Here is a 12,235-nt window from a genome sequence, read left to right as displayed (position 1 = left end):
AGGTTTTCAAAGAAACACATCTCGTTTTTACACTACTAATAACCAAACCAAATGCTATAATTCTTTTGTGTCTCTTAATGTGCGTCGTTTTGGTTGGCCTCACTATCAGTCTCCAAGGAGGTATCCTGTTAGGACTTGTGGAAATTTTTCTAATGCTAACTTTGGTCAGCCAAGGTGTGTGAGTTCGGTTGAGAAGGTTAATCGACCCAAGACCAAGAGGTCTTGGGTCCCCAAATTTTAATAATCTCTTTTATTTGTGCAGGAACAGTTGAACAGGGTTTCCAATAATCTTTGGGTTGTGGACAGTGGCTGTTCCCGGCACGTGACTGGTAACAAAAATTTGTTACAAGATTTAAAACCTGTTCAAGGAGCGAGAGTCAGTTTTGCCGGTGAGAGTGGAGGCAAAATAACAGGAAGGGATACGGTAACTAACGGGAAGATGACGTTAGAAAATATGAACTTTGTTGAAGAGCTGAAGCTCAATCACGAGTAACCATGTTTTTTTTTGTGTTTATTTAAAAAAAAAAAAAAAAAAAAAAAAAAAAAAAAAAAAAAAAAAACGTCACTATTGCTTAAAATTAGTCGGTTACCTCAGTTTGATGGACATATTCTCGGATATGTTTTGGTCCTCGTTCCTACTTGTAGAGAATGAGGGTCGCCATTAACCAGATGACTGAAAGTGACCGGGGCGGTTATGATGTGTTTTCTTTCTGTCGCTGAAAATTAGTCGTTCATACTTAGTTACAAGGACACATACTAGTATGTGGTCGGTCCAGTTGATCCATTGGATCTTCAGGATTGCCGTTTACCTGAAGACTTTGTCGTGATCGGGGCGAGTTAAGTCAAAATGTTTTTTTGGGAAATGAAATTACCTTTCAAGTCTATTACTTCGTAAGAAGTTCTTTGCTGTGTTTAACAGAAAATTGATCCAACCTTGGAAAATGATATATATACTGATTGTGTGGGCTTAACTAGTGAAGTTATTAAGCTTAAAAGACTTTAGAACAATCATTGTATGTCATGGTGATTTTTATGGTGCGTAAAAGTGTATGTGATACTAACTTAAATTACTCGAGTTTACGTGGAAACTTCTTAAGAGTTTTGTATGTCTTCATACAGATCTTTCCGAATGATAGGCAGAAAAGCAACTACCCAGTCATACACGAGCCCGTTAGTGTTCTGATTCCCGTGAAGAAAGCATTTCAAGACACTGCAGTGATCCAGATTCGGGACTTGCAGTGGTTTAATACTCCGAAGTCAATACGAATGTTTGTTTAAAAAAAAAAAAAAAAAAAAAAAAAAAAAAAAAAAAAAAAAAAAAAAAATATTTGTACTTATGAGAAATAGTAACAATCAAGACTTCTCAAGTCTGGAGTAAGAAGAGACCGGGAAGCAGACAATGTGTATCTACAGGATAATCAGACACTATGGGTCGAAGTCAATTCGGGGTGACTTGGGTATAGCCAAATACGCTTTGAGAATAGATAGAAGATATCATTACCTCTGAGTTGTTGCCAACTTAAATTTTTGAGCTTAACTGAACCTTAATCCGTATCACAGAAACGATGAAAACCATTTAAGTTATTTACATGCTTACAACCTGTCTCTTTATGTCATAATACAGCTAAACACGGATCTATGTGACAGTCACATAGTTAGTATGATTCCTGTTAGGATCTTTTCTAAAACGTGCTAGTCCTTAACTAGACTGAAATTTGATCCCTTATACTTTAAATTTTTTTTAGATAGTTTTATGTTTTTTTTTTACTGATTACTATTGGTTGAGGTTGAGCATAGGAACGTAATAGATACCTTGAAGGAGTTCTTGGCATCTCAGGGGGAGATAAGCTATAGAGGCGATGAACTGAGGACTAAAAGAAGAAAAACTGAGGACTAAAAGAAGAAATGATCAAGACGATGATCCCAATGCACCGGAAGGTGCAGGTGGTGAGTTGCCAAGAACTACTATAGCTCTTGGGGCTTCCACAGCTGAGGGGGAGTCTGCGGCTCGTGATGATGTGGTTGCTGTTGGTGATGATGTGGATGTGTTTGAAAATGTTGAGAGTGTTGATGATGTGATAGATCCACTGAAAGAGATAGACGATGTGCTGTTTGATTAAGATGTGCTGCCAAATGATATTATTGAAAGGAACTCGACGTGATTGATATGTGTTTGAGCAAGATGTATTGAAGAGTCTGAAATGGTGGTATGTAGACTGCCAGACTGCTGAAGCCGTGCTGGAAGACGAAGACGAACAAGAAAGTGCTGAGGGTTTGTGATCCGATGCATCTTGTTAACTTATCGAAAGCTGATCTGAAAGTACTCAACGAGAAGAAGATCTTCTACATTCCTGCTTGGAAGGATCAAGCTAGGAAATATCAACGGGTAGTGTCGGTATGTGTGAGAGAAGGGGCGCACGCGTAGAGTTGCAGATTACAAGACTCGAGATTTGAAGATCAAGATATGTAGCTACTGCCAAGGGGGAGTCTGTTGGTACATGTTTGTCAGTAGTTCATAGTCTAGAAATTGTAATCGAGTCTGTATTGTAATTGTGTATTTGATTATGTTTTAGATTGTGTAACTAGCGAAGTTGTCAACAAGTTCGCTCAGGCGAACTTGTTGAATAAGCGAAGTTGTCAACAAGTTCGCTCAGGCGAACTTGTTGAATATGCGAAGTTACAGACAACTTCGCCTGTGGCGAAGTTGTCGAGTATATAAACTGTTTCAGCCGAAACAGTTTGAAGTTAAGCAGTTTAGGGTTTCAGTCAAGTGTTTGAGTTTAAGCAAACGTGTTTACGAGTTCAAGAGTCTGTAATAGTGACTTCGAGTCACGTGTTTGGTTATTAATATAACGTGTTTGATTCTTTGCTCGTGTGATTCTATCTCTACACTCGTAACTACCTGCGCAGGGATTCCGCACCTGCGTTGTTAGCGATATCCCGTGTACGATCCGTTCAGGAACCTACAATATTCTATAACTTTAACTAAATTAATTATTTAACTAAGGCGGACAGACGATGTCAAACAGTTTTTGAAAAGATTTAATTAAAACTAAAACGATTATTTTTAAAGATTTGTGAACAATATTAATTAAGGGTATTCATTCTAGGTTCGGGTAATGTGATCTTCAACTTAATCCCAGATTCACTTGTCTTGATTGCGTAGTAATTACTTGACCTAGTAGTTTGATTGTGATGACAAACGATACCCTAACCGAATTGTTGACACAATTGAACTCGATCTACACAATTACCAATTTATGTTTTATGAAAACTAATTAAGTGACAATAGTTGATGATTAATAGTTCAATGACACAAGAGCCCAACCATAAGTGTTGATGAACAAAACCAAACAAGTGATATACTAATCAATAATCGCAAACATAAATTGTTTAAACAACCAACCAATCATTGAACAAGATAAAACCAATAAATTAAATCAAGTTCTAAACATTAGGCATAACGAAACTGGTCTTAAGGAGAATTACACAAAACATTAACCTAGAACGAACACGAAAGTTTAGCCAAGCATCGACATAATATCAAAACAACTTATCTTAATGAACATATGAATCCAAGACGAATCGGAAGCTTCGGAATGATGGAAAATCGCCCTAAGCAGCCTCTTTTGCTTCTGGAATTAGTGATATCACGAATGGGGATTTAGATAGGTTTATATAGTGATTAACCTAACTTTTTTCGGTTTTAAGGTGGTTCGCGTCATGCGAAGCCTCATGGGCCTTGTCTTTGCGTTGCGCGAAAGACAAAATAGTCTGGCTCAGAAATCCTAAACTTCACGTCTCATTCCCGCACTTCTAAGTCTTCATTCCAAGCTCGTAAATCATCCTGATAAACTCCTTAACTTCCATTGTCCTGGAAACACATAACAATGCTTGAATAACCAATGTTCCTTCGTTTATTTATCATATAACTAATTATTAATATATAATATTAACTAACTTTTACCCAACCATCAACTTTCATAATTGATTTTTTTCAAGTCAAAATGTTCAGCAAAATGAGTTTCGATCATTTTCTTAAACTACCAAGCCACGAGTATAAAACTAACTAGGTTTTTAGGATTCGTATAATAATTGTAACATACAAAAAGAAACATTCATTTTTTGAAAAACCGTATCCTATCATATGTTTAAAATGTTGTAACTACTAAAAATATGTTTAAGCATATTGTTATCACCGTAGCATTGCGCGGGTATATTACTAGCTTATATGAATTGAATCGACCATGAACTTTATACAAAACATGAATTAAGGCCATTTGCTCAATGATTTTATGTATTATCTTTTAGGGTCATATTTAGTAATTAGGCCCAATTTTTAATATTCAATGGCTTGTTTAACCATAGTATAAAAACTAAAAATGGAAATGTTAAACGAGCGACAGATCCCCGAATTGCAAGTGACACTTTGACAGAGCGCGCACCAACCAACTCGATCCTTTGCCCTCAGCCTATCCCCTGCAAGTTGCGAACACCGGCTCTTCTCATCAACTTGTTCCGACTGTGATTTCAAAATATGAAGCCCACAGAGAGCAACTTTAGATATGTTGTGCTTTCGATTTATATTTATAAAGGCATTTTATGCAATATTTTTTGTTATAGAAAATTTAGCTTGATTATCTTTTTTATGTGACATGACCCAATCCAACCCAATTCAATCCGAAACGGACCAAAAACTAATATTATATAGCAGGTCAGCTACGGGTAAAAATTCCGGCTCAATAGAAAATATTTCTACCCACTAATGACTATTTATACTCTTGTATAACACTTAATTTTGTTTCTTTGCTATTCTTGTATCACACTTATAATTAAATAACGTAATAAATCAATCAACTTTATATAAAACTAGGTTTGTACTTACTGTGGTGTAGTGGTATATTAACGCGCATTCGGTCAGTATTTGTTAAATTGTAAAGTTTGTCATTATATTGACAATAAATTGAAAAAATTAATCTGTCAACGTAAAAAAAAGTAACGATATTTGAGTAACTTATATTAAGAAAAAAATTAACATATCAAGAAATATAAATCAACTTATAATCAAAGCGAAATAAATTCCATCGATATTCATTAGTTTCGTTATGACATTGACACTAAACCCAAATATTAAATTAGTAAACATCAAGAATACTCTTATAACTTATAATAAATAAATTATAATATTTAAAACAACGTTTATTGGGTTGCTAAAACCTGGGCTTTTGAGTACACGTTGATATGGTCGGTTTTGATTACATTCTATGGTACTAAAACTAAAACAAAAAAAATCGGTCAGTAAAACCTGGCCATTATGGCGACGAGTCGACGTGAATTTTGTCGGTATTACAACCCATGGAAAGAAGAGGAGAGAGAGAGAGAGAGAAGGGGGGGGGGGAGATGCGCGTGTGTGGGGAGAGGTGTGAGACAGATGCGGGTTCCGTACTGGTATCCGCAGGTAGGGGGCACGAGTGTTTTGAGTTCGACGAGTTCAAAGGGGGTGGGTGAATTGTCAACGGTCGGGTGAATGTTGGATGCTTGTCGTTTTCTTAAGAGGCACGCCATGTTCTCCCTAACACTAGTTCACAATTACTTTAGAATATTGTGTTTTTAATGAGAATTTTTTTACTTCCTAAGACTCAAACTCATGACCTTTGGATGTTTAAGTGACGTTGTCTATGTCAACAGGCCACCAACCCGAGGACTAGAATATTATTTATTTTGTTTATTATCTTTGATGATATTTCATGATAATTTTGGTTCGTGTTCGTTGACTAGGTGGTTGTAAGTTTGGAAGGGCGTATGTTCTACTAGAGCATCTCATTCCTTCTCCTATCTACAAATTTCAAATTATACTAAAAATTATTGTTTTTTCTCTTTTATTTTTAATTAAATTATATTTTTATACCTTTATTATTATTTTTTTCTCTCCTCTAGTCACAACCACTTTAAAATTTAAAAAAATTATAGGGTTACACAAGAACTTTTCAAATATATAAAAATATCATAGCATTTTCTCTATTATTCACTCACAACGTCCTAAACCACTTTTTATAATATAAAAACCCCACTCAGATTATATGATGATGAATTGAGAATCTCTTATACACCATTGGCTTACGTCTTACCTCAATGTCGATCAAGCATACAAAAATCTAAAAGACGTCACATCTAAAATAAATTATACAACTATATTTCATTAGCAATAGTAATGATTAAAAGTATAACATGGAAATTTAAAAAATGGTGGTTATTTAAAAAATAAATCCACGTGGATATTTTAAAAATTCCATGTGTTTCCTTAACCTAATGCTAATTGAACATCATTTTCGACTTTCTGCCGAAAGTAAGAAGATCAATAAGTCATCCAAGAATTTGACATAATGAACGGTTTGTCTTATCATCGTCATGTAATTTGTTGCCATTTCATAACCTAGTTATACTAAATTGCATTACATTATTTATTCTCATTTATTCTCATCCGACCCCTTTTCACCCAACACGTCCTCTTATAAAATTCGTGAACCCGTCACTGCAAAACATTAGTCTTAAAGAGGTCACCCGATTGTCACTCGTATGCGTTTAAGTGCTTGGCATGGTTAAAACTTAAAACCGTGGCTTTAGAAAACAAAAGTGCAAACCCGCTTATATTACTGTAATTACTTTTGAACCCTAATAAAATTCCTCGATCTAACATAGGGTCAGGTCGAGGTTCAAGGTACGTACCCAGTAAAAGAAGATTAAAAAGTTACTTTGGAATTTACACTAATGAAGTTCACACAATCAAATCATTTCGTATATGCCGGTCACAGTGATCGGTTTGATATATAATGAACTATAGAGGGGCATTAACGGAAAAAAGAATCAAGGTCCCGTACTCACATCATCCGAGTTTCATTGACGGTTCCGCTTTTCCAATATCTTCTTTAGTGCATAGGAACATCTAAGAATGAACAAATGCTGATTATTAGTATTCTCCAGATTTAATAGAAAAAAATATGTAAATAATTATAATGATATACCTCCATGGGAGGTGGTCAATGAACATGGAAGGTGAAACAATCATATCCATGAAGGCTTCCCGATTCACCACATAAGCTTCATACCCGTATTGTCTAGCTGGCGTGCCCCATCGTTTATATAGAGGCGTATGAAGGCTATTATTATCAGGAATTATATGAATAATCGTACCCGGTAAAAACATTTCTCTAAAGTTTTCAGATGACTCGTCTCTTCGTGATGGCATTGCTTCCAGAAAATGTGACATGAAACTAGCACGCGCAGTCTCAGGATCAGAGGACTCGTTAAACGGGTTGGAGACTCTGTTTGGTGGATCCCGCCTGTCACGGTGATCATCTGAACTGTCAGACATGTCCATATCATGCCTAAGGTTGAAATGTCCATCGGGTTCTTGGCTTCTCACTAGTACAGTAATAAGAAGCCAATAAAGTCAATGACTGTTTTTAATTTTTTCATAATATAACTTTGTGTATTTAGAAGTATATATTTATGTACCATGTGAAGATTCACCATGATCAAAATGACTGTTTACTTTTCTCGTCGACAATGAACTCGACCGTGAAGCTGGAGGCTTATCCTCATGTTTGTTCCATAGACTGTAGCTTGTTGAGAGAAACCGGCGTGCAAGTTTCTGAATAATGGCTGAGTCGGCATCTGCATCGTTTGATAGTGCCAGCATGGCGGCTGTTTGTAACCTCATAATTGAGCCAACCGAAAGGCGTGATGAAAATTCAGTATCGTACACAATGCTGCGCAGATCCGGCCAATCTCATCAAGTTTTCGGGACGAAAACAGAGGATGGCTAATTAATAAATTAAGTAGTTAGCTGGCAAGATTAATTACCTTGTGACAAAACTTGAGCACGCGTTTGCTAGGGCTAAATCTACACATGGAAGTGGTCCATAACTGTATACATGTAATCGAGGATACCGTCCATATAACTGTCCAAAAGAACAAAACAATAAATTGAGTGATTGACTGTATGTCAGGGGCAGAATTGTAATTTACTCTAAATGAAAGCATAAAACCATACCTTCAATCCTAGCATTGCAGCAATAGCCCCTCCAAGGGAATGACCCACAACATGAAGGCTGTACCCTTCACACTCGCCTCCGGGTCCCAGTAATGAAGTAAGTAATCCGCCTTGCTGGAATTCTGATTCACGAATCGAATTGTAAGGATCCAAAAGAAAGAGGTGGAACCTCAAAAAGGAATTAGAAACTTTTAAGATCATTTCATACCTCTGTTTTCAGGATTTCCATCAATTTGCTCATACAAGTGGCATGCAGACTCGACTATACCGGAGTGTCCATAATGTGTAGAACCTGGCGGAATAAGATTATCACTGTGACAAGGATGAGGAAGAATGATTCTGGTCACGAAAATGTTAGTGTCATAAGTCATAAGCCACTCTATATGCAAGAAAAAACAATGTTACTCATTAATATCAGGCGAAGTAGTTAACAGAGTATTGGTGGGGCCCGTGAGTTTTTCCTAACGGGTTCTCATGGTTACCAAAAAAAAATACTGCTCCATGGAAGGAGAGGATGTTTTTAATATGGTTGTGACAATCTTAACATATGACTGAATGAAAAAGACAATTTGTTGAGGTGTGCAAGGTTGAGAAAAGATAACTTTTTGAAATACGCATACTCAGAAATAAGAGGAGAGAACATACTATATCAAGCCATCTATGTCTTGTGTAGAAAGTAAGCATTCCCTACTTAAACCATCAGTCAAGAGATCTTCAGGAGTTTCGGTTCCCCGCACACAAATCACAACAGATTTTATTTTATGGTGAACCACTACAAAGTATGCTGCTTCACACCTTGTCTGAAAACCAACAAATGTGAACCAGTCTAGTTAAAATCCTAAAATTTAGTAATATATGACATGAGAGGGTTCAACGCAAAAAACATTTTTTTGCGAGAACAGACTGAACAAAATAAATCATTCATTTTTCAATTTTAAAATACAAGAAAATGGTTGAAATGCAATGTTTATTCATCTCTTCTATATATTCTAATATATATATATATAAACAAAATTTGTTTATGTAAATCATGCGTAGAAATGTGTAAATCATGTGTAGGTATATTTCCCACACATGTTTAGGTAAACGTTCAAAAAAATGAAAAAAAAAAATAACATACGAACAAATTAGTTTAATGGCTTTTTATTTACATAAAACAGGCATTTGTACGCAAGAAATAAAAATTTTAAAAAAATATGAACTACAGATAGAAAAAACTAAACAATTTAGGTCCGTTCTCGCAATAGCGTGGTCTTTTGTAATGAATCCCTCCCTCTGTGTGTGTGTGTGTGTGTGTGTGTGTGTGTGTGTGCGCGAGTAATTGAAATTTACTAGGACCTGACAGACACGGCCTTGTCGAAGCGAATCAGAAGGCAAATTTACATATTTCAGGAAAGCTCTTGCGTGACCTCGCCACCAGTTGTCCCCTTTGAGTTTGGGAAGCCTGCATGAAAGTGGAATCATTATTATACACATTGCGGAAATAATCACTTGTGCATATCATTATTGAGATGATAAGAAAAATTACAAAAAGAAATAATTTTCATAAAAAAAGGAGTAAGTGCGGGTCGACCTATTCCGAGTCCAAGGGATCAACACCCCTTGCCTATGTAACCATGCACAAAGAAACAGAAGAGGATTCCTTCCAACATCAAGTAAAGGACCCTGCACTAAGAAACAGTCAAGTGTTAAGAAATTATTATAATAATCAGGAAAAAGAAAAAAAGAGGTTTGTTAAGAAGACCGTATATGCAGCTTCAGCAAAAGGATGAAAATCAAGAGCCCCTTGAATCAATTCTTCAGGCACCTCCATGGTTTCCTCTTGAATATTTGACATTGTGTTTTCCCTTCTCATCAACGCAAGGCCTAAATGAAGTATAAAGTATTTAATTAACTCATTACAAAAAATAACAAAATATTTTATCAAATGGAAGAAGACAAACCTGCCAAGAGTTCTAGATGGCCTTTCCCAGATGCACGATAAGAAACAAGATCACCAAGTAACTGTGCCACTGAAAAAACTTCATCTTCATCCGTTACAGTCCTACATTTTGAAATAAAAAGAATAAAATAGATGCAATAAATTTATAAACTTGTAGACCAAGTAACAGTGAGGAAGCATACAAGTATTTGCCACGTCCCAGACAGCACAATGCTTCACGGATGCCATGATCAAATACCTCTCGATAATGGTGCTTCCATGCTTTGTTTTCATTTGTGTAGAAAGATCTCCATCTTAACACATCAGATCCTGAAAAACATTGTATCACTGTGACAACACACACCATGATTATAAATACCGCCACCATATAATGCAGCCATGTGGTGTTAGTTGAAAGAAGCCCTGCAAATACAAAAATTATAGATATAGTAAGACTTGCATATCTCTTTGCATAAAGAATAATATAATCATAATGAAGTTTTACTTGATAGAACATTCAACAGTCGTTAAAGGGTACCTAATATACATGCATTTGGAGTTCGCTCTTCAAGAACAATTTTTGAAATATTGATCAGAAGATAACTTGCTGCCAGAAACTGCAACACTGTAATTATGAGCGCAAACCGGGTCCATCGTACCCACTTCGTGTACCTAATCTATTAGGTAATAACATAAACAATATATAAGGAAATTATGTAAGTGTTTCCATACTTCTTGTTATTATAGCTACAATGTGAAACAGATAGATACAGAGAAAATATGAACCACCTAAATCACACGGAACTGTAAACTGAAACAAAAATGTACAACAAGTGAGAAGTAAGAACCTACATGCAGCTAAAAGACCACTTTCATGACCTAACGACCACTAACAACCAATCAAACATTTTTCTTGTTTTTTTTTTTTTTTTTGTTTCTTTATTTCCTACATCATAACTTAACCCATAACGCGCTAGTTAACGGGTGAGCTAGTTAAAGCCCCTCTCCCCAACTGCTTACGTGCCAGTGACGTGGCGCTTTAACCAATGTAGCAAAAGTAGGTCTTGAAGGCGACTTTCTTTAACTCCACCTAGTACTCATAATCGATCAAAGTTGGTTAACCTCGTCGGTCAACTCGGGCCGATTTTGACTTAAAAAAATATAACATAATTTCTACGTCTATAATATTAAAGAATGAATATCATTTGTTTAATTAACGATTATGAATTAATAGAATACTTAAGCATTTAAAGATGTAACCTTTTAATTAATATTAATATTCACGTCTTTTGTTATATAATATTTGTAAACTTACGATATTTTACATATATAATTTCCCAAAAAATTAATTTCTTCATAATTTATTATTTCCGAGTACCCTCGGACTAGTTTGAGCAGTCGCAACTCCCCAGTCTAGCGACTTGGGAGCGCCTAGCAACTTCTACAACCAAGGCTTGCTACAGGTAGCCTAACAATGAATCAGATAACCTACAAAAAATCTAACAAATGAACCTAAAATTACCCGCTGGTGACGGCGAATAAGGGTTCCGGCGGCTTGCGTCTCGTTAGGAGTATTAACAATGGTCAGAGCGGTGGCTCGTTGGGCGATTGCGATGGGGATCATGGTGGAGATTCGGAGACAGGAGACAATGAAGATGAGAATGAAGGGGAAGACGCAGTCGGGATAAGCTGCGATGATGAGAACGAGGCTGACCATCATCAAGCAGAGATTTGAAACCCCTAGGAATAACGCACTCCATCGCAGCTGATCCCACCAGCTCATTTTCATTTTCATTTTCTGCTAGTAGATTGTTGTTAAGATTTGCATTGGGATGATGATTAGTGACGGAAGAAATTGGGGATTTTGGAAACGGTTGAATACAATACGGATGTGAGTATGATCGTTAAATTGGTTTTGTTGGAATATTTACCAAGCCTGCGGTCCGTATCTAAAATGGCATGACAAACCAAATAAATATAATGACATGTCGCACTGTTACAAGAATCTCGTTCGATTAATCAATAGTTCTCGTTTAGCTGTTTAATTTGGGTTAATCAGTTAACGGTCAAGTTCAACCAAAATTAGGTTTAATTGGACTTAATTGGCTTTTTCGATGAGGTTGTAGTCAAAATCGACGGTTTCCAGTGAGATTCTGGCCAAAATCAGCTCTTTCCAGCGAGATTCTAGCAAAAATCTAATGTTTCCAGAGAGATTCCAGCCAATTTACGGTCAAAATGTGTTTGTGTATATATAAAAATGA

General features: G+C 36.1%; 1 protein-coding gene across 1 annotated transcript; it reads right to left on the bottom strand.

Annotated features, from left to right (window-relative positions):
• Positions 1-6,807: 6,807 nt before the first annotated feature.
• Positions 6,808-11,694, bottom strand: LOC143532216 (uncharacterized). The gene is made up of 14 exons (XM_077027332.1): positions 11,497-11,694; positions 10,513-10,651; positions 10,178-10,397; positions 9,997-10,097; positions 9,798-9,919; positions 9,627-9,718; positions 9,392-9,497; positions 8,699-8,853; positions 8,262-8,365; positions 8,054-8,175; positions 7,864-7,961; positions 7,516-7,769; positions 7,023-7,422; positions 6,808-6,943 (listed from the first exon to the last, which is right to left on the bottom strand). The coding sequence occupies exons 1-14, from the start codon at positions 11,692-11,694 to the stop codon at positions 6,895-6,897; spliced, it is 2,160 nt and encodes a 719-aa protein (XP_076883447.1). The 3' UTR covers positions 6,808-6,894.
• Positions 11,695-12,235: the final 541 nt, after the last annotated feature.

Source organism: Bidens hawaiensis, unplaced genomic scaffold (assembly GCF_021521415.1).
Source record: "Bidens hawaiensis isolate Kalapana, Puna unplaced genomic scaffold, B.hawaiensis_p1.1 tig00009411_1, whole genome shotgun sequence".
Taxonomy (NCBI): Eukaryota; Viridiplantae; Streptophyta; class Magnoliopsida; order Asterales; family Asteraceae; genus Bidens; species Bidens hawaiensis.
This window is presented reverse-complemented; position numbering and strand designations above follow the sequence as displayed.

Bases quoted from the DNA above. Each gene is read 5' to 3' on its own strand.
- LOC143532216 (XM_077027332.1), bottom strand. From the start codon at position 11,694: ATGATGGTCAGCCTCGTTCTCATCATCGCAGCTTATCCCGACTGCGTC. The intron at 9,719-9,797 runs GTCTTCTTAACA...TTCTTAGTGCAG, and splicing joins TTGCTGAAGCTGCATATACG to GGTCCTTTACTTGATGTTGG. The intron at 9,498-9,626 runs GTCGACCCGCAC...ACTTTCATGCAG, and splicing joins ATCCCTTGGACTCGGAATAG to GCTTCCCAAACTCAAAGGGG.